The 24017-nt window shown below is 33.8% G+C and overlaps 1 protein-coding gene and 1 long non-coding RNA gene across 3 annotated transcripts in view; one reads left to right on the top strand and one right to left on the bottom strand.

The window, feature by feature from the left end:
- The window catches only part of LOC143242668 (uncharacterized), a 390035-nt gene that overhangs the window by 279512 nt on the left and 86506 nt on the right, over positions 1 to 24017 (top strand). The gene's annotated exons all lie outside the window — the stretch shown is intronic.
- Positions 12210 to 21720, bottom strand: LOC143242717 (uncharacterized). 2 transcript variants are annotated; one of them, XM_076486190.1, is made up of 5 exons: positions 21651 to 21720; positions 20959 to 21096; positions 16829 to 16884; positions 14676 to 14798; positions 12210 to 12442 (listed from the first exon to the last, which is right to left on the bottom strand). In XM_076486190.1, exons 2-5 carry the CDS (start codon positions 20966 to 20968, stop codon positions 12317 to 12319), a joined length of 315 nt encoding a protein of 104 aa, XP_076342305.1. In that variant the 5' UTR covers positions 20969 to 21096; positions 21651 to 21720; the 3' UTR covers positions 12210 to 12316. The 2 variants fall into 2 exon arrangements, with proteins under 2 accessions (XP_076342305.1, XP_076342304.1); XM_076486189.1 differs by lacking the exons at positions 20959 to 21096; positions 21651 to 21720 and having other exon boundaries at positions 16829 to 17568.

The raw sequence follows: 24017 nt of genomic DNA, 5'->3' as shown, positions 1-24017 counted from the left end.
CACTTTCCTCCATTGTTCTTGCGTCCAGTTCTTGTATTTCAGACCCCATTAATACCGTTTTTTCTTCATTGAGTTGGTAAGAAGTTGTTTTTTGACTGGTCTTTTTTGCCATTCTAACGCAATTTCGAATGACGTAATATTTCTCAAAATTTCGTCATATATCCCAAATATATATCGACCGTACTGTAAAACACAGCTAATTTCGCCGTCTGTGTGAAAAAAAATGACTATTAAAGGAAATCAGCGGGTCCAGCGAGCCTACACCGGCCGCCATGCTGAAAATATTGTAAAGTGACCATTTGTTTCAATTAATTAGCACAAGAGTGTAAGTACTATTATTGAATTCATATTTATTCTAAATGTTAAAGACAGGTTGATAAGTGTCATTTTTGAATTCACTTTTGTTGTAAAAAATTAAATATAGGTTGACAACTGTCATTATTGGATTCACCCTTGCTCTAAACGTTAAAAGACAGGTTGATAAGTACATCTAAGGTTTAAAACAAATGTGAACCTAGTAATAATAGATTGTTCGACTCCTAAACTCCCTCGTCTCATATTGTCACAAGATTATGCTTGAATCATACTCTCGCGTCTCAAATTGTCACAAGATCTGGTCGAATCAAACCCTCGCGTCTCATATTGTCACAAAAACTGGTCGAATCAAACTACTCTTGCGTCTCATATTGTCACAAGATCTGATCGAATCAAATTCTAGCGTCTCATATTGTCACAAGATCTGGTCGAATCAAACTCTTGCATCTTATATTGTCAGAAGATTCTAGTCGAATGAAAATTCCACGTCTCCAGTGTCTCATATTATCATGAGGTTCTAGTCTGATGCCTTACGATCATTAAGCGATACCATCTGGCAAGATTAATAAAAATTATTTGCGATGTTTTTGTTGTTTTTTTTTCGTTGGGTTATTTTATTTTCAAAAAATGTTTTGGATTAGATTTTCAAGTCTTTCATTAAATACAAAAAGTGGCACGCAGCCAACGCATTTCCTGGCTAGTTCCCTAATATAAACTATAAAACTGCTATTCACTGTTATTTTGAATTAAATGTCCAAATTAAACTAGACATCGTTTTAACCAGTTGATGTCAGTACAAAACTCACTTTGCTGGAATTTGGAAATATCTTAAGTCTATGGCTGCGATTGAGTAAAAACTACATGGAACATTGGATGTGGTTTTTATCACTGTTATTAGACTTAGTAAAATAAGCCCAATGTTTTTTATCACTGTTACTAGCCTTAGTGAAATAAGCTCAATGTGGTTCTTATCACTGTTATTAGGCCTACTGAAATGAGTCTAGTGAGATATTTAATCACTATTATCAGGCCAAACTGTTTTATTGCTTCGCTAGCTTCAGAGTTTTATTCCATAACATAAACGCTTTGTATAAAACAACATTTTTGACTGACTTATCTAACATATCGTCAAATGCCTTCTATAAACGTAATTTTTTTATATTCTTCTGTTATCTAATAAAAGATATAACAAATTAACAATGTTTTCGTCCACCCTCTGTATCTATGATGGCTTATAGTACTAAAAATAGTTTTGATGCCGATGGTTTTGTGGAGCTTTTCACTTCAAAACAAAGAAATCTAACGAGGGTTCCAATAGATCAAAACTTCTCAGCTGATTAATAGATCACTCAACAGGATCCTGCACAATGACTCAGATGCAATCTCTGAATTAACCATTTTGCATCTGTGGACATTCATCATGAGTAAATACGGTTCATGTTTGTGAGCTCACAAGTATCTATTACTTAAGTGTTGAAAACTCAAACCACTAGCTGCATCATTTTGATATTTTGGTGAATAAATATCCATTAAGAGTGAGATAATGATTTAATATCTCTTGGTGACAACCAACAGAAAGAGGTGATATTATCTGGATAATTCCTAACGAAGAAATACTACCTTGATAACCCACTAAATGAGAGAACTTGTCCCTGAATTACTAGGGAAGGAGTATATATGAACCTGTACAATTTGTTTTAAGTTGGTAAATACAAAAATAATTAATTTCAAGTAATGTTCGAATCAACGATCCTTAATGAAGTGAGGAATATGAAAGATTACAATTTGGAGACGGTTGGTGACACTAGATGTTCGTTTGTTTGTTTTCTTTCGTGAATTTGAAGACAGACAACAGCTTAACTAGTGATTTTTGGAGAAAAAGTGACAACCTGAGAACCTCCAAGAAAGACGTGCGGTTATATCTTTTTAGATAATTCCTGATAAAGACGAAATAATTAGTGAGTTTGAAAAAGGTTTGTTTATTTTTGAATTTCGCGTAAAGCTACACGAGGGCTATCTGCGCTAGCCTTCCCTAACTTAACAGAGGGAAGGCAGTTAGTCATCACAACCCACCGCCAACTCTTGGGATACTCTTTTACCAACGAATAGTGTGATTGATCGTAACATAATAATGCCCCCACGGCAGAAAAGACAAGCATGTTTGGTGTTATGGATATTCGAACCCGCGACCCTTAGATTACGAGTAGAGCACCTCAACCACCCGACCATGTTGGGCCTCTAAACAGAATTAAATCTCATGATTTCATACAAATATTAAGTTAATAGATTTTTCATAGGAGTTTCTTGTACAAAGTAGTGATTAAAAGTTGTGATACGAATTCAGCCAAACTTACAGGTGTAGGAGATATAATACTGATGCAATACTTAGCCGTTGAAGGACGAAATAATTAAATAAATGTGAGGGGGACGGAGGGAGGAAGGTGTGATACTAGTAAAGACATTCGAATTTGAAAAACATATTGTCTCAATAAACTATCAAATAAAAAAAAATTGATGTATTGGATGGAAATAGAAGTAAAGCATTGAATAGGTGTAAAATTAATAAGAAACGATTGTGAAATGAGTTAAACGTATTAATCGCACTTTATAATGCAGTGGAACGCCACCAGGGAAACATTTAACATCTAAATATTAGATCTGTATTACCAGTATCTTGAAGTCCCCGATTCATTTCCAATAAATTTTGTGGATTGGTTTATTGGCTTTGGACGCTAACATCTACGTTCAGTAGGTCCTGTGGAAACTTGGAAACTGCCAGGATGTATGGTTTACGTTCAAGTTTGTTCATTGACTCTTCAACAATGAAACGTTTGATGATCATACGTTATATTCATTAGATTTGGAATCCTTGATAATGGAGAAACCAGTGTCACCGTTCTCATAAAGAGTTTCCACAAATGGGGGTGAAGCACCAATATGCCTTACGTGACAAATTAGGTGATATGAATTTGATTTTTGATTATTTGGCGGTAATCAGACATTAACGAATACCCAGTAAAAGTTCCAGAAACGTTCAAACCCACATATATATACTCTTCAAAAAAAAGAAACGCAAAAGGCAAAATTTGAGACAAATTGTTAACAAGTTTATTCCGGGTAGTTCTGTATGACATGTGTGAAACTTGGCACATTCACTGCTGAACATCCAAAGTCTGCAAAGGCTAAGTCACGCTCACTACTTGAAGTTTAACGTCACTCAACGTCAATAACGAGTATATGCCCCGTGAGCATCAATAACTGCTTCGCATCTCCTGCCCATGGAAGCGATGTGATTACGAATCACATCTTGTGGAATGGCTGTCCACTCAGCCTGCATAGCTGCTGCAGGCTGAGGTAGAGTCTGCAGTTGAGGTTGTCGCCGTTGCAGACGTCGATCCAACTCGTCCCAAAGATGTTCGATGAGGTTTAAATCTGGTGATCTGGAGGGCCAGGGAAAAACGTTGATGTTGTGGTGTCTCAAGAAGACAGTGGTGAATCGGGCTGTGTGAGGACGGGCGTTGTCATGTTGAAAAACGTCGTTGACGTTCACCATGATGGGTTGCACATGGGGCCTGAGAATCTCGTCGACGATTGCGTACGGTCTGATCGGAAATCCTACGCAGCCCTGGTATGGTTGAGGCAGTAGACGTCGCAGTGGTGGTCCTATCCCGAAGGTGACGTAACCGGATGTAGCTGAGAACGGAACATTAATAATTTCCATATAAACCTCTTGACGTCAGAACGTTCTCGAAACCTTATCTATACGCAGATGTTTGAGATTAAGGGTTGTAAAACTCTGTTGTTTACGCACAACGAAGTTAATTATTTATCTAGCATTAAACCAGACATCTTGAAAATCGTATATACGAGTACAACAAATAATAACTACCAAGCTAACACTTGACCATAATAACAGATTATACAGTTAAAACGTGATGTTAAAGAAAGAGTACAAGATGGGCAAGCTGTGTTAGTTACTTAAGCACATAGCGTTACTCGTTCTTAGGTTGTTCAGAACCAAAATATGGATTAACTTAATTCCCAAATCACTACTGAAGGAAAAACAAAGTCTTATTAAAGTTGTTTTGAATTTATTTGTCTTCATGTTTGAAACAGGAACCTTCATCTTACAAACAGGACCAGGTGTGGCTTAGTAATTCGCATGAACGGAAAGAAAATCTGAAGATTTAAGATTCACCTCCCTTACTGCAAAGGCATAAACAGTAATTTGAAGCTGCTGTTGCGTTATAAGAGGAACAGTCAAATCTCACTCTTTGATCATATAACAATAGTACAAGTGTATACCCTCTGGTCTATCAATTAAAAAGTAGGAACGGTTATATGTAGTTATGCACAAAATTGTGAAACAAACAAATGAAAGACAAAAAACATCCAACTTGTACGAGTTTGGAGCTGGAGGAGTAGATAGTTTGCTTCTAGCTTTTAACTCATCCTGCCTCTTCTCCTATCTGTATAAATCCAGAACTTTCCAGCTCGAAAGAATCGTTTCATCATAACTTCTAAACATTTGTTAACTCGAATCCTTTGTTTTTATAACTGACGTAACAATAAGCTTTTTCACGTAAAATTCCGCTACATTAATATTAACTTTAATAAATATTAACACAATTTTCATATGTCACTAATTCAAAACTTATAACGATATTTTTGGCCGTAATTCAAATATTACTTTACGACGTTCGTGCAGCTTGAGAAATGTGCGTTTCTCTTAAGTTCGTATATTAATTACTTTTACAATCGCTTCACTAATATTAACTTTAATTAATATCAATACATTTTTCTTGTCCCGAATTCAATATTTATAACAATATTGTTAGCCATAATCCGAGTAATATCTCGCCAGGCTCAGTCAGCTTAGAAAATTCATGTTAGTCTAAAATTCATATACTAAGCTTAGAACATAAACTAATATTTATAAATAAAGTACAAAGGTAAAAGAAATAAAAAATTAATAAACTATGTTAAACAGTTTATCAAACTGTTAATAAAAGTAACAATAGAGCAATAATAGATATACCTTATTTAGGGAATACATAAACAGTAATTGTATAGTTCAACTATTATTGTAGACGTAATTTATTTTGAAGAATGAAACCTCAGTCTGAGTGCCTGAATGTTTTCCAACCTACCTTAAAGGTGAATTTTACAGAAAAAGAAAACTTTGCAGTCAAAAGAACTACTCATACTGATTAATTTTGCAGGTTCACATTTTTATAAAAATATGTGTTAATAAATGAAACATAAAACTTGGTGCAGAAATAGCCCTTTCCGAGCGGCAATCCGAACGTTTTAGGTTTTACGTTTGCCACTAGGAAAAGTACTGTGACGTAATAGTTACCAAACAAACCGCCAACGTCAGCGCGTTGAATGTAAATAAACCTGGCCAGTGCGTACGGAGAAACAGAGGCGGAGTCTGTTTTGACTTTCTGTTCTTAACAGAGTCGAGTAGCACCATATCAATTCGAGCCTACTCTGAACGAATCTAGAGCAGTTACTTTTGACACAGATCTGACAAATTCTCGTGGTGAGGACAGTTCCACGAGCGAGAGTAGCGGAACTGTGAGTGATACTAATAGCGCCCAGGCCGGTTGCGAGACGGTCATATCTCCAGTGTAAGAGTGGTAAGCATAAGTCATAACAACAAATATGGTCTGTATTATTTCACGTGCAATTTTAAACATCTCGAAACTTGTCTGGTGTTTATAAATTATTGGTATTACAGACTGGGTTTTATTTGTTTATACTTTCCTGACTATGGTAACTAATATTCAGCTCTTCCACACTCATGGTACCGGGTATTTATGACTCGTAACAAAATGAATTTCAATTATACGTCATAATTCTGTCTATAAAATCAAACTAGATGTAGCAGTCTGAATAGTTAACTTATCTTGAAATGTTAAATTTGGAAAATGGAATTCTTCAAACTTTTCCATGTTTAAAAATGATACAAAAACATCTACAGAATGATCTACCAGCTTTTAAACTTGGAATATACTCTATTTGGGATAGATTTTTCCACTGTCTAGACTAGGAAATCAAGGTCTCACTGACTTACAGGTGCCACAAATGCAAAACACGCTCATGAATGTGAAATGTGTATGTCTAGTTACATTCTTCAAAAACTTGTACTTTTTTAAATTATTATATTATACTAATTATTGTTTATCGCTTTATGCTGCACACATACCTTTAAGTTTGTTCTTTTCATGATGGCAAGGGATGGCTTCAGAGAGGTGGAACCTGTATGCAGCAGACTGAGATCAGTCCTCAGCTCTACACAAGGAATGATGGTGGGGACGATCCTGTTGACTGCAGATGTTTTTTTTTCCGTCTCAAGCTTTGCATGGTGTGAAGGAGTCCAGTTCTTCCTATTGACCATCCGCACCCACTGTCGCCACCTTGCCGGTTCCTTTCCCTTGCACGGAAACGAAAAGAAGCTTTTGCCCGATGTCGAACCGTTTTCACAACCATAAGCAACGCAGTAAACTATGTTATCTAAAAACAAACATAGAGTAGCAATATCAAGACAAAAAATAGTCTTGCAAAGTATGTAATCCGAAAAAAGCATCGATAGATTTACATAAAACACCAGCACTAAAAGGAACACAATGGTCGGCGCGCAACGAAGCGTATTTGGCAACTATTACGTCATAGTTGTAAAACGTTACGGAAACAGCCGAACGACCGAGATTAACTTGAGATCGAGGACCTGCATAGTTTGTTTCATTTTTTACTCAAAACTAAAGTGTTAAAAATATGGCAACCATACAGAAATTATACCTAACCAAAGTACATTTTCTAAGGTAATTATTAAATTTGTTGAAAATTCACCTTTAATAATGTCTTGTGAAAGATGAAAACTCATTATAAACTTCAACAGCATGATTTTACAGAAGAGTGGCATCTGGAGTGTGTGTGTTTTCTTATAGAAAAGGCACATCGGGCTATCTGCTCAGTCCACCGAGGGAATCGAACCCCTGATTTTAGCGGTGTAAATCCGTAAAATTACCGCTGTACTAGCGGGAGACAGCATTTAAAGTACGTTATTACGACACGTTACAGTTTAGACTGTGTTTAATCAAGTAATAAGAACCTGTTAAAAATGTTTATTATGATTCAAACTGTGGCTCAGCGATATGTGTGCGGACTTACAACGCTAAAAACCGGGATTCGATACACGTGATGGGCAGAGCACAGATTGTGCAGCTTTGTGCTTAATTAAAAAAAAACAACAACAACATGATTGAAACTAATAAAACATAGAATAGCCGAGTCCTCTAGGGAACAGAAACAAGAACAGACCTGTATTAAGGAGAACACAATTTACTTCCTTCACCCTCAAAATAAAAAAAAAAAAAATGTTAAATTAATAATCAGCTATATAAAGATAAAATACGTTGAGGCTGTTTCCACTTTAATATTCTTTACATGTTATAACGTCACGCTAAAATATAGTGTTTTGCTTTTTAGCAAAATAGTTCTTTTTTATAGCGAACACTGGTGGATAAATTTCTTCGGCTGTGTTTAGGACACGATGATAATTAATTCTTGGTTTATCATGTATGTATATACATATATATATATACAAGTGCGAATAACGTGCAGAGATATACTATAAAAATTCTCAGTAAGATTTTTAATGTACGAAAATTCCAATCCGAATGAATATAAATCTATGTTAGAACTGTTCATATTGAAGGTTTCAGTTTCGTTTGTCGTGATTAGAAAGGCTCTTCTTAGGGCAAGTCTCAATAAGACAAGTAGTTGTAGGCTAAAGATTTTATTGCGTTTTTAACAGCATGTATAAATCATTATGACACGGAATTTCGAAACAATATAATATCACCATATCTGAAAGAACTATATATTGTCTCATAATATCATTTTTATTCAATATTAAACTGGTTTCTTTAATATTCTCTCGAACCTGAGAGGAAATTGGGTTGTTGTATTATCTTAATGGAATATTTATTTTTTGAGGGGCTGTTCTGTTCATTTAGCAGCTTGGAAAATGTAACTGAAATATTTATTTAAGTGTTCGGATTGAAAAGTTTCACTGCTACATGTTAGTTTGAAAATATCATATTACGGCATGAAGTAAAATAAAATTAACTGTATAAAGGTTGTTCGTAAGGTAAGCTTTAGACGATTAATTAAAAATTGTCTTTTTCAGGAAAGAAAGTTTATAGTTCATTCTTGTAAAAAGGAGAAGGTTTTAAAGCTAGAAGGATCAAAATCAAAAGTTGTACTTTTCGTCTTTTTGTTGTTGTTTCGAATCTTCAGCATTCATTGTGAAATGTGCCTGTAAGCTTACAACACTAAATACTGCATTCCGATAGTTGTTGTAGGCACAGCACATGGAGACCACTATACACCTTTGCGTTTAACAGCAAACAACTGAAACTTTCATACAAATGATGGATGTTGGTTGGTTGGTTTGGTGTTTTCTGGCGCAAATCAACTAGATCAGGGGTTCCCAACCTTTTGGCACTCGCGACCCCTTACCTAAAAGTTTGAAACCCATGTGACCCCCTACTTAGGGCTTACTATTAGCAGCTTAATTTTTCTTTTATTTTCTGTGAAGGAGAGGGAAAGAAACATCTAAAAAATATTTTAAAATTCTGTAATTATTCATTAGCAAATTAAATCACATTGGTCCAACCTGAATCCACACAAAGAACATATATTTCTTAAAATAATATTAACATGGGTTTGAACAGCTATCCAACCCAACTAGTGAAATGCCTGATGTTGCATTCCAGCAGCAAGCTTTGAAATTCGTGGCCGAGCGTTTGTTAGAGCCAGTCTCATGTCATCTCCAACATCCAATCTGTTCCTATTCTTTGTTTTTATATTGACAAAAGTGGAAAATCCTGCCTCACACAAGTAGGTAGAAGCAAATGGAACAAGGACACGTAAAGCTATCATGCTGACTTTGGAGTATGACTGATACATAGCGCACCAGAACTGAGTCACGGATTTCACCTTGAAGAGATGAATTTAATACCTTGTTTGTATCAAATTATAATTATATAATGTAGACAGTACTATAGAAAAGTGTTGAGAAAAAGTGTCAAAAATTAGATTTCAGGCTACTTTTAAAAATAATGGTTTGGTTTGAATTTTGCACAAAGCTACACGAGGGCTATCTGTGCAAGCCGTCCCTAATTTAGCAGTGCAAGACTAGAGGGAAGGCAGCTAGTCTTCAACACCCATCGTCAACTGTTGGGCTACTCTTTTACCAACGAATAGTGAGATTGATCCTCACATTATAACATCCCTACCGCTGAAAATGCGAGCATGTTTGGCGTAACGAGGATACGAACCCGCGACTCTCAGATAACGATTCGAGTGCCTTAATCACCTGGCCAATAATAATGGAAGGTAAATCACAGGTGAAACATTAAAAGTTTATTCACCTGCATATTTAGTATAACAGAAACTCAGTGGAAGTGCTTGAGTTTAGCACAGTTAATATTTTCTATGTCTACCATTTGCACTAATAATTGCATTTCTGCAACAAGTTTAATCCAACTGTCCTTTGGGACTTTACTCCAAATCCTCTCATACACTCCATAAATTTTCTTCAGAATTAACTTTTGATTTGTCAAGTTTTTGATCTATAAAATTCCAGATTTGTTCAACTGGGCTGAGATCAGAGCTCTTTGGGGACCATCACTCCAACAGTTTCTTTCTTAGCTAAGTAATTTTTGCTTAGGTTGGATGAGTGTTTGAAATCATTAACTTCTTGACAGTACAATCCAGTAATATGCAAACCACTGAGTATACTTTGACAGATCAGTATCTGATGGTAGTTGCACTGGTCCATTGTTTCAGCTATTTTACAAATATCTTTTGTCACCTCAGCTCAAAACACCACCAAACCATCACACTGGTTCCCCCCCATACATCATGGTAGATGCTCTATATTGAGGTAAATATATTTCACTCTTTTTTTCTTCTGCTGGATGTATAACCTATGTTATGAACCAAATATTGCAGACTTTAACTCAACTGTCCATAACACCTCTTTCCAATCATCAACAGTACAGTTTACGTAATTTTTAGCAAATTTCAGTATCTTGACAATACTTGAAAGACGAGGTCAAGGTTTTCTTAACTGCTACATGACCAAATACTCCATTCTCATCGAGTTTCCTTGATACTGTAGATCTGGTCACTTTTCTGTTATTTGGTACATGGTCGTTTATCTCATAGTTTGAGATCAACAAAAGTCTTCCTTCTGCTTCAAAGACTGCATAAACAAAGATATTAAAAAAACATCAGTATCATTTAATTTAGGTGTTCTACTTTTCCTTTCCTATTTTCAAATTTACACATCTCAGTCTCTTGATCTATGGTGTACTTGACAGTGTTTGGGAAGCATTTCAAGTCAGCAACAATTTGTCAGAGTCCAACAAACATCTCGTAAAGCTTTTACATAATTTCTCTGCTCCACTAACTATGTTCTGTGCTTTTTTGGAAAGTGTAATATTGTTGTGTATGCTGGTGGGTGTGGCAAGAGGTGTCTGATTTTCTATCTGATAGCTCTGTAACTAAACAAGATACAAAGCTATAAATATTTTGTTTCAGTGATGATGGTAATATAGTGAGTAATATATGTTAAATTTTGTACTTATAGTTGTGAATAAATTTGAAAAGGGGACAGTCTATAATAAAAACTGTAACATTTGTCACAGTAGGAGAAATTTGGGATTTTAAAGAATATTGCTTTATAAAAGTAAGAAACTAAAACTTATACTATTGTAAAATATAGATTTTTAGCTACAATTTTAAGCTATACTAATTAGTAGAACGTAAAAAATAGTTTAATTAAATCCTGAATGCAAATCACTAAAATCCTCATGACACATGCAGTAAAGGATGTATGTGGACACAGCTAAATTGTGTATCATTCTCTACATGAGCAAGAACCTAATGAGGTATTCATTTGAACTTAAAGAGTTAATAAAAACTGCAATCATATCAATTGTCATGAAATTATAAACCTGTTAAAATTAGATATTTTGATTACTTCAATACTTAAAAAATTGAATAATAAATATATGTTTTGTTTATTATTAAGTACAGAGCTAGATAATGGTATATTTTGTGTGTTGAGTTTTAGCTTCATTATTTATTTTTGACTTCAAGATTTTAAGCTTTGGCAATTTGAGAGAGGGAGCTCACAAATCAAGGATCTCAAATTTGATTCCAATTAACATCAAAATTGCTCACTATTTGTTTGATATGACAAAACTACAAAGGCTATCTCTGTTGCTGCCACTCATTTTGAGTTACTGACTGGAGGAAAGACAAACAGCTAGCAACATGCACTGCCAACTTTTCTGGTTTTACTTGTACATACCATGATTTAAGAACACTGTATTAATCAGTTAATGAAGCAAGTCCAGTCTGATTAAAGTATTCATCTTTTCACTTCAGGTTCATGCTTTATATAGCTTACAACATATCTGTATTCCTTCAGCACATATGAATATCTCAACAACAGGATTTCAATGTGAATCTCGTAACTCAGTGACAAAACATTATTGATCATAATTACAGAAGTGACTGGCTATAATGAGCAATTTGCAATTCTTATGGTGTGAAGCATAATTATAATTAATTATACTTGTCATACAACAGCAGTATTATACCTTTTGTACTTTTTAATACTAAAATTCCTTATCTAGACCCTCTAGTGATTTTCAGGAATTAGAAAAGTGTATATCAAAAATATTTCAATAACAACAAAATTTAAGTTTATGAACATTCATTTCTGTAACATCTATAGTAAAACAACGTAATAAATATTCAATATATAAATATGTAACACACTGTCAACAAATGATGTTTCATGCAATGAGTTGATGAAAACACAAATATTTATTTATAAAAACAATACATAACCTGCATAATTTCTTCTTAAAGAATTTACAAGAATATTACTTTACATGAATAAGACAGAGCAATTTCAGTAAAAACTTGAAAGAACTAATTCTTTTTTTTGATACAATAATTCATGATGAACAACGAAGACAACATTTTTATTGCCATGTTCTTGACATTCACAGCTTTCAGTACGCATTTGTCGTAAGGCCTAGAACAAGAAGAATAAAAATAATGTCACTGTCATGTGTTAAAGATTAAGGTTCAAAGTTCACCCTGAAATAATTATGGGTAGAAAAAGAAGGAAAGTAAGTAGTTATTATGAGAAAACATTATCCAACAGTAATGTATTATCTAATGCAGGGGTTCACAACCTTTTGGCACTCGCGACATGAAAATATAATTGATGAAATAAAATAAATGTTATCCCAAGCTACTTCTAACAATGCTACGCGACTCCCTGGGGGTCGCAACCCACCGTTGGGAACCCTGATTTAATGGTTGAGATAACCTTGTTAAAGAATGCCTGAGATCTTAACATTCAACACGTCGAGAGTTAGGGCATAATTAACATACTAGAAGAGTAAAATGAAACCAAAATATATTTAATAAATGAGTGTAATCTATAATGAAATTGATAACACATGCATATAGTTGTTATAAATTATCACATACCTAGACTTTACACATGTAAAAATACAGATACAATAAGTTACTCAAAGAAATGCAGCTCTGTTTAATCAAGTGATATAACTGAACAATGGAATGTAAGCATTCACATGGATACAAGTTACTTATATGCATTAATATTTCTACATATATCATATATAATAAGGCTTAGAAACAGCAAAGCTGTAAAAGTATAAAATAGAGACACTATTAAACTTGTGGTAAGAAATCTCAATCATGAAGTTATCCTTGGTCTACAGACAGCATTAACTGATTCATGCACGTCTATCAAAAATCATCCAAGAGGAACAGTCCAGTCCTTATTTAGCAGTAATTCTTGGGATTACCAATAACTTTCATTGAGTTCATATGCATATCAGAATCCAAAACTTCTAAATCACTAAATTATATAAATGCTAGAGTAAAATTATAGTGAGTCAAACACTGCCAGTCATCATAGCCATGTAATTCTTCCTGCCAACCAAATCTCTGCTTCCCAGTAAGCATTTTCTTTTACTTGGTTTTATTTTCTTACAATGATTTTGTTAATCATTTATTAAAAAATGTTTCAAGTAATGAGAACCAGCAGATGCTTAAAAGTATAAGGTTACTAAAACAAAGTAGATAAGGAAGGGTCTGAATACATATTTCATTTATTATTTAAACCTTCACCTCTGTCTCATTTCCTTATTACTGTATAAATCTTCTGGAGTTGGTGATTCATACATTTATCACAGACTGCATATCCAGTGATTTAAGTACTACTTGTAACATGGTAATTGCCTCACAATAATGTCTGTTACGATCCTACTAATAACACTGCACAACAAAGTTTATGCTTCTGAACACTGTTGGGTGTTCCTTATAGGTTTTTGGCTGTTGATCAAAAAAAAAATCACATCCAAATTTGCCCATCATGTACCGTTTCATCGAAATCTTCAGTTTTGCTACAATGGAAAAATGATATCTGGGCAACTGGAATCCATCAATGCTTGCTGACTACTGTTGGACACTGCAACGTGATGCACCGAACATTGAATACAAACGAAAATCAGGAGCAAAACACTTCTAATTATGTTGAACTTAATAGCATATTAGAAACATAAATGCAATTAAATACGTTATTGCCAGTAAACAGTTAACTGACTATTTCTCAGAGTTCCAATGTGATGAAGCAAAACCAAAACTATATCTATGCATACCCACCAGGTATCTGCCACAATCAGCAACAACTTTTTTGGAAAGCAAAACTTTTCAAAAAATAGTTGTGCAGTGTAATTAATGTAACTTTAATAAATTAACAGAGAATTTATCTTGTTGGTATTGTTTAGCTATAAACAAAATCCAATATGGAATCATATACTAGTGATAAAACTGCTCAATGTGTTATAAAAAAGAAGATAAGAAATTAGAAAATTTGAATTTTCAACTTAAAGATGCACCTTATGTACATAAGGGCTAAACAGCTAAGTCAAACACTTCCTATAACTCAAGTTCTGCTACTCACAATTTCAAGTTATCCACCCTCACAACCTGAAATACTAATTATTAGGCCATACAAAAAGGTAATACTTATGCAGATATTTAAAAAACGAAATTTTCAAGTGTACATACATTAAGAATTAGATGACAGAAATCATCAATCCTTAGTAACAGAGTCAAAAACAGTTACTCAGAACTTTTGAACATACTGAAGGATATAATAGTAAAATAGAATGGACAATTTTTTTGACAAAAAATGTTTGATAACTTCATAAGATTTCTTTATAATGTACCTGATAGTTACTAGTATGGTATCCACTCATATACCATGACATCAGCATTGAAGCTAGAGCTTCGTCATCTGTGACACCATCATCATCCAGAGGAAAAGGTGGTAGTGGTGGAATATCTGGAATCTTAATTAAGTAAAATAGTAAGTTAGAAGCAAAAGTATCCATTACAAGTGACAGAAAACATTTAAGATAATCTTTTTCTAAAATTATTTTATGGACTTTAAAAAGGTTAGTTGTGTTGCACTCTTGATTTTATTCACTTAGAGTAAAGCTTTGAGCTATTTATGTTACGCAGCATGAAAAGTAACTGCACAGCACTTAAGTCAGGCTAAGAGCTGCTCAATAATAACATATAATAAATCAACATTTTTATTATTTATGTTACAATTTTAAAATGTGAATGACAGTGTTATTAATTCTTAATAATTTAGTTTAGAATATCCTGCAAAAAAGAACACCTGGTGTCAACATCATTCCTTCTTGTTCTCGCATCACTTCTGAAGTGAATGCTGGTTTTTGCCTGCATGTGAATGTTGATTTTTGTCTGCAAGTGCAGCTTTCGAATGGGAGACAGATGAACACTGAGGCAGACAATATGGTTCACAATATGTTCAAAGTTAATTTTAAACAGTAGCTTTTGTTTAGCTCATTTAACCATTTCTAGACAAAAGCAATGTCACTGATACCTTTTGGTTTTTTACTTCTCAAAGTAGAAACTATTTAATCAAAGTGCACGATATTTAGTACAAACACACTAAATAGTGGTACCTAGTATTGGCTTAAAATTTTCCTATAATTTGATGAGCATATGTATATGTATGAAACACAGACATCACATGAACACTGTTAAAGGCTCAATAGATACTTTACTATTGTTTTGATTTTTTGTTTAAAATTAAATTTTTACTAATTGAATGATATACTACAGTGTTATTGAGTTGCAATATTTATAAGTCTATCGTTCAGTGGAGCATGCACATATTAATTAATCAAACCTAGCTGATTAATGAGCCTATTAACTAATCAATTAGCAAATGCCATTTATCACACAGACTAGTCATGTTATCAGGATTTTAATAGCAAAAGAGGGAAGAATTCTTTAAAAATAAGCATTTGTGAAAAATTTGAACACAAACTGGGTGGCATTCAATTGACTTTTGAAATAATCAAAACAAGTCAAATATATTTACAAAATATTCTTTTCACTATAGGAAATCACAATTTTATTTAAAACTTTAAACTATTTTTTTTCTTGGATACAACTGTGGCAATCACCAAACAAAGTTAAGTAAAAGAAATATTTTAAAATTGTTAATAATTGATGTCTTAAAAGGAGTTTTACAGTTTAACTCAGATAACAAGAAAAATTTGTACTGTTAAGGAGTGTTTATAAAGCCTGATACAACTGTGGTAACCCATAGGGTAATATAAATGAATTATTTGCTGGTACTTTTGTGATAAGAGTAGAGAAAAATAATTTGTCTTGTCAACTGCATTCTAAAGTAATTGAACCAGCCTGTGTGGACTTTGATGAAAGGAAACAATTATTTAAAGCTCTGGATACAACTCTGATAACCAACAGTGTAACAAACATTTGTATGTAAATTTGACTTTTTTTAAAAGCAAGTGGATGTGTGCTATTTGTTTGCTGTTGAAATTTATTGCCAACAAGTTACAAACACCTACTGCAAAATCCAGTCCATACATACATACATAAAACCTGATACATATCTTTTTCATTAAATGAGCAATGAATGGAAGAAAGGTAGCCACAAGTTCATATAAGTGATGTTTGGAAAAATGACTACTCAAATAAAGGAAAATATTACAATGATACTGTTCACTGATTGTTGGAAATTGTGTGCATTATATTGTAAATTCACTAATATATTATTAAGAAAATATTTACAAATTCTGACAAATGTGTGTAAAAAAATGATGTTCACCACAGTGATGCCATATGTAAATTTCTCTGTTATTTGTCTGAAAACATTTGCAAATTGTGGGATAACCTTGCAAGCTAGTAAACCAAATAACATATTAGCATAAACATATGTACTCTTTGTTTTTGAGAAATTATTTAAGAACTGAGAGGTGAGTTTACATTCTTTTAAAGACAAATGAGTGAGTCAGTTCAACATATATGGACTTACAAAAGATGTAGATGGTCCATGGAGTTGATCAGCATACTGCCAAGCTGGATTGGAACCTTGTACATACAATTGAACAAAACGGTTCAAGCTTATATACATAAGTAATAAACAGTGACAATCTATATAAAAAAAGCAATGAAAAAATTACCTTGACTTATAGTTAGCTTTATTACAATAAAAATTCAGTTATAAAAATTTAGAAATATGTTTTTCTTGTTATAATTTTAATTGAGATGTTTTGTATTTTGTGATGTCTATAAATGTTCTAAGTGTTTACAGTTGGAGTGATTTACATGCTGCATCTTAAGTTTTTGAAGACTTGGAAAAAATATATTTTAATATTGAAACATGTATCACATAGTTACTCTGTCACATAATGTGTCAGTTAATTAGTTAGTAAGTCTGTTACCATGTTCTCAATCACTTACTGAATTAGTGGAGGTTAAACAGTCAGATTTGATTCAGTACCACAGATAGGAAAGTTTATTTATATGTGAGTTAGACCTATCCCTTAGTTATTGTTAGTTCATGAAATTATGTAAGTTGTAGAGATTTCAGCTAAAGAGATAATCACTTTTTTTCCTGTAAGCAGACTGGAATTAGTAATATTTCCAGGAAACAAAGGAAACACAAGAGTCTTGGTATCAAAAACCTCCAAGTGACAAAGACAAAAAATGTAGGCTGTGCCTTCTCCATGAATGTAGTTAGAGGAGGGTTGAGATTAAAATGAGACTACTCCTGAAGAAAAAGGAAGTCAAAACAAAGTAAGCCACACTCGGTGTGGTAAGTGGAGACCAAGTGTCTATAGATTAGTGATATAATAGGCTTCAAGAATATGACCTCAGAGAAAAAAAAAGTCTGGGCCATAACCAACTTAAAAGGAACTATTGAGAATCAAATATTTGATCACTGAGGTCAATTAAAGGAAGCAAAAAATATGTAGACAAATCAAGATGTGGAAGTTATCCATCATGATGAGAAAACTGACCAAAAGAAAGACCAAAATTGGGTTAAGTGGGACAGACTAATAGCCTTCTGCCTTCATTGGAATGATAAAAAAATACAGAAGTAGAACTCTAGAATGGAGCAGAGGAATTACCTCACAGCCTATTCAATAGGAGAGGTGCAGAGTAAAAGATGGAAGGAAAAACCTCTGAGAAAGAACCTACAGAACTTCATCGGATGTAGCAAAGGGATTCACCAATGGAAAAGGTTTTACAGGACTGAAGTCAACAAGTAGCTCCAGGAATGAATTGCCTCCATGGCTTAAGGGAGATAGTTAATAGTAAGAAGAGGACAAGAGAAAGAGGAGGATCACTCCAAAAAAAACAATATATATAGACACACACAAAAATCTGGTGAATACGAACACTGCTGAAGAACTGCATCATCAGCTGAAGATACCAACTTAATTAAAAAAACACAAAAACCCAAACACCATATCACAAAGACCCAAGACAAAAGTCCTGGATAAGGGTTAAACAGAAAATAAAGCAACCTAACAAGGAGCAGTCCAAAAAAATATCCAACTAAATGGAACAAATGGAAGAAAACTCAGAGCAAAGTGGAAAACAGATATGTGCAAGCTGCCTCACAAAAGCTGGAAGGGTCATGATGGATAAAAAGGAGCAGAAGAACAAAAAAGGAATTGAAATAAGGTGAAAAAGGGTAGATTGAAAGAAAAATGCAAGAAAAATATATCTCTAGACTCAAAGAATCAAGTGAAAGAGGACCATGCAGGTGTTCAAGATATAGCAGAAATTAACTGCAGAAGAGAAAACAAAAGACACATAACTGTAAATCCCAAACATAGAAAGACAAAAGTAGAACTTCAATGAGAAGTTAAAGCAAGTGTAGTTAGTATCCTATATCAGAGATAAGAATCAACCCAGCCAAATTGTGCACAATGGCAGTAATATCACTGATCATTGTCTGCAGTTGTCATTACAGTATAGTATGACTTCTGTAAAAGAGTTTTAAAAAACCTTGAAGGATATCATTAATGTGGGAACATTCAGTAGAAAACATGAAGCTCATATTATGATAGTCCTTTTTTCTTAAATCATAAAGAAAGAAAATAACGGCAATAATTAGAAGTACACTAAAACAAGTATGGCAATAGCCATAGATCTAATAATGACCTTGAAGATTACTGGATGAAAGTTGTACATTGGATTAAATAACAATAACAGGTAGTAGGACATGTTTCCCCTAACAATAAAAGGTGAATTAAAAGAAAATCAAAATCAACATAATTCAAATGAAAGTTCTAACTGTTAAGTTTAAACTTAGTATTATTCTACTTGATAATGAAGAAAGGAAAGACTACACTTGTGTTTGTGGTGACTACTACACATAAAAGATGTGTCACCCTCCTACTGCTGGGGGCTATGGTTTAATAATGATGAAACAACAGACTGGTACAATACAGATTAACAGATGTAGGAATGAGAGCTTTGTTAGAGGCCTGCAGCATGCTCAGGAACTTACACTGAAGTGCACACTCAGGTAATAATGATCTGAATTTGAATGAATTACATTCATGTTCACATCTCCCCAACTTTTCATTTGGGACAGGTCCGGCCTTTCTTTCCACTGCTGCCTTTGCCTCCACCCAAAAGAACATTTAGTGAGACATTCTCCACCCAAAAGTCAAGAATAATAACGATAATTAATTTATTAAAATAATAATAAAAAAAAACACCACTTAATCTTAATAACAATCCACGAAGGGGACGAAAAGGAACTGCAAAGTTCCTGAACACCCCAGTTGGAGAGAGAGCTCTTCTGATTTCTCTCTCTCTAAACTGAACCCCTACCACGTTAGTTTAGTTAGTTAGTTAGGTAATAACTCTTTCTGGTGAAGAGATTGTTTGTTTTTTGAATTTCGCACAAAGCTACTCGAGTTCTATCTGTGCTAGCCGTCCCTAATTTAGCAGTGTAAGACGAGAGGGAAGGCAGCTAGTCATCACCACCCACTGCCAACTCTTGAGCTACTCTTTTACTAATGAATAGTGGGATTGACCGTCACATTATAACGTCCCCATGGCTGAAAGGGTGAGCATGTTTGGCGCGATGGGGATGCGAACCCGTGACCCTCATATTATGAGTCGCATGCCTTAACACGCTTCGCCATGCCAGGCCCTGGTGAAAAAAACACAATTTTATTTTTAAACTAAAATACCTTTAAAATGAAACTAGAAGTGTAATTTTAGCAGTTACCTCTTGGAAAGAATGATGTTACTACAAGTAATCTTTAGTATTTTAAATAATAATTCCAATAATTATCATTAATTTTTATAGATTTCAGTTTTAGAATAATGTTACACATACTTCTGCCAGCTTTAAGTACAATACTAAATATTTAAACATTTTAACATGCAAGTATTAAGTTATCTGAAGGAAAAAAACTTATTATGTGCAATAATTAAAAGGATTTCTTCAATTCTTGAAAAAGTATTATTTTGTACAAGATAAAACACACAAAAATAAAAATGTGTGGAGCAACCAGTGACATCAAGGCTGTCTACTTCCATTGGCACTGAGACTAAATAGTTGTAAACAAAATGGGAATAACCCTAAAAGAACACAGTCAAAGGTTGACAAATACTACATAAAGTTTAGATACAAAAATCACTGTGGCAGAGTTTAGAAACAAAGTATTTTTGTATTTATACTGTTTACAATACCATGCAATACTTTTAAAACATTCACTTATGATATCTTTCATGGACACACATATATTCATTACAATATATTACATAAAAAAATAGCTTGTTCTTAGGCAATTATAATACTACTATAATACTATTTTATGAATTTATGTCATTATGTTTGGTATTAAATTTTAGATTATACTGTAAATTTTCATATTATACATTATTTGATTTCTTAATTTAAAATAAATATTAAAAAACACTTTTAAACATTGATTTCTGTGTGTCACAAGGTATGTTAAATGCAGCATTGGTTCAGATTGGGTGTCCAAGTACGAAGCTTATTGTTTTGTACAAATTAGGAACTCAAATTACTGATACTGAGAAGCTAGAATATGAAATAAGAACCTCCTATCTTTTCTATTTGCTGATATATAATTCATATACTGAATTAAACACAGTGGCTCTACTCACCTCTTCCCATGTTTGAAAACAGGTCCTTATATGCACTTACATCTTGTGAATATCTAATCAAAAGCTTAAAATATCCCTCAAGTAGTTTTCTCAACCATTTTCAAGTATTACTTTGTGCTGGTAAGTTGGGTCTTTAGCCTGTTTGAAATTTCATATTCTTTAAGACCCAAATACAGTTTAGTTACTACACTTGATAAATTATAATGGTATCAATATAGTAATTTATAAATTTTTGGTTATTCAAATGTATATATATATATAAAACCTTTAAAAATTATTTAATTTCTCATCTTCCACGTGTGAAGTTTCTTAAATCTTAGCAACCTAAGGCAAACAGCAACTCAGTACAAAGGTTGTAACTGGAAGAGATAATTGTTTGCTTTACTTCTTTATTTACAGTTCTATATTTTACAAAAGAAATAAGTTTAAAAACATATTTGTTAATTGTAGTAATGATAATACATATATAACTGAAAATATTAGCCCACTAAAGCTCAGCCAAGATAGGTAACTTTGTGATGACTAAAGGTCAGTTTATGCTCTTGGATACAGTAAGATGGGTGCACATGTGCTGCATCCTTGTAGCTTCTGTGATGTAGGTTAGCAATGACTTAAAGGTCAATATAATAAATATATATAAATGTATAATGTTATACAAGTCTTAAATTACTGACTGAGTATGCATATTTTACCTCCACATCAATGTTATCAGCAAAATAACCTTGGGCTGCAAGTTCCTGCTGTGCTCTTGCATGCTTTCCTTGAGATGCAAGAAGATCTCAATCAAACTTCTTCCTCATTACCATACCCAAGAAAGTGAACAACACATGTCCCTTCTTGTTCATTAGTACTCATAACACATGCTTCATAGAGAGTCCATCTTCAGAAAATATTGCCTGACAGTAGTCTCCCAATTTATAAAGTAACAGTATATATGTTTACTATCACAATCTTCTTATATATATCATAAGCAATAAAATAGAAAACGTATTTCAAACTTTAGTGAAGAAAGTTTGAAAATAATTTTACCTTACGCTTCTCTCATAAGACATATTTGAACTTTTAACTCAAAACTCAAGCTGAAACCATTTATTATAATTTAATTAAAACTGAACAGCTGTTAGATTATGTAACACAATATGCAATTCTTCACCTTTGTTAGAAATGTTAAAAATTAAACTGCTAACCTTAACATGAGGATTAAATGTAGGCTATTATATTAAAATATTATTAATATAAATATATAAAGCAGAAGTGTGATTCACTTGTATGTCTGTTTATTCTACATACACTTTGTGCCAGTTTCAACTAAAGTTGGCTTGTATCTATATGCCCCCTCCAGGAACTGCCATAGGAGGATTGTGTTCATCTAATTAAGATGTCAGACACAAACGTAACCAACTCATATTTATCATGTTAACCACATCTAAAACTTCCTCGCTGGGTACTGACATTTGCTTGAAGGTAAGGCAAGGATCATCACAGTCATTTCAGGCCCTAAAATCATGGATGTGAGGTAAACACAGACTCCAGGGCATGATACAGGATTGACCCAGAAATCTGGAAATGTGTCATCCTGTATTTGCTGGAAGCTCACTGCAAGCAATAAACTCCTGTCACTGTAGGACTGTGCCAAAACATTCAAAGGTCAGTAACATCCATATCTCATGAGAGAATGAGGGAGTGCCCAAGACAGAAACAGAAATATACTGCTTACTTTCCATTACCCAATTCACAGAAGGAAGAATCAAGGGAGACAGATAGACAACCCCAATCCTGTGTGAGGACTAAAGTTGATTGGCTCTCTTGATATTCAAAAACCAGCCTGCAGGATCCAAACATCTGCATGAGGATAGGATGAGCACATCCAATTGAAGAGGAGAACTGCATTTAGATGTTTAATTCTATGATGCCACTCAATTTAAGGGATGGTATACTCTTTACACCATCAGAACACCATTGCTGTATTTTGAACAGAATGGTTATAAATATATATATATATATATATATATATATAGAACCCATCCATGAGGATGCCTCCATGGTACCTGTGCTCAACCAAGGACCTAGAATAGGACCACTTCACTTTCAGAATTATGAGAAGATAGTGGATCACCTTCCATGAACAATAAATGAAATCAACATTGATAAAATAGGATGGCCATGCACTCACCAACCAGATAGCTTTGTGTTAAATCTGAACTGGAATTACAAGTACACTCCCGTGGAGGCTGGTGCCACTCCCACTTACACTTGGAGAAAACAAAGTATGAAGGCCCCCCCACTTTGCCCTCTTCTCCTAGAGTGGAGAAACATGCTCAAACAATCTGAAGGAAAAGCTTTTGTCTGCCACTTCAACAACAGAAAACTGGGGTTGGTACGGACTCCCAAGGATCACTGGTAACGTCTGGGAGATAAAAAGCATTGGAGGGACCTGAGGAACAGTACTCTAAAATCTGTGCAATATGTGAACCAAGTTTCCTACATGTCTGAAAGTAAACTGATCCCAGTTTATACAACCTGATAATAGGCAGGGACAACCAGGATTTCCTTTAGCTCTACTTGCGATTGTCCATGAGTGGCAGTCCATAATAAGGTGATACCATCCAATATGTGTCTAGATAGTCTTATGGAACACCTCATTTCAACACAGCCTGTTGCAGCCCATAGTAATTATAATCAAAATTGTTGTTAGTGTGAAACAGAGAAGGGATCCAGCAAAAAATAAAGGTATACTGGAATGAAATACTATACGATTGAGAAAATTACCTGTTAGAGTCTAACAGATGTAGTAAAAATAGGTACATTGTTTAGTTGAAAGCATTCAGAAAAGGAAACTGCCAGATAATGTAAGAACTGAAATAGAAAATTAGTAGTAGTAGTCCACATATGAGCCCACTCAATGTCTTATAGAGGGCAATTCAACTGGGATGGTTAATAACAGAAATATGATGAATCTAGTGAGATGCAACCTACAGAAGATTCCTCTTCTGTAATGATAATTATTATAGGCTTATGTAAATCATTTACAAAGCCACCTTATGAAAGGTAATGGAAGA

The sequence above is a fragment of the Tachypleus tridentatus genome, unplaced genomic scaffold (genome assembly GCF_004210375.1).
Source record: "Tachypleus tridentatus isolate NWPU-2018 unplaced genomic scaffold, ASM421037v1 Hic_cluster_2, whole genome shotgun sequence".
In the NCBI taxonomy this organism is placed as follows: domain Eukaryota; kingdom Metazoa; phylum Arthropoda; class Merostomata; order Xiphosura; family Limulidae; genus Tachypleus; species Tachypleus tridentatus.
The sequence above is the reverse complement of the archived record's forward strand: the minus strand, read 5'-3'. Positions and strand labels throughout refer to the sequence as shown.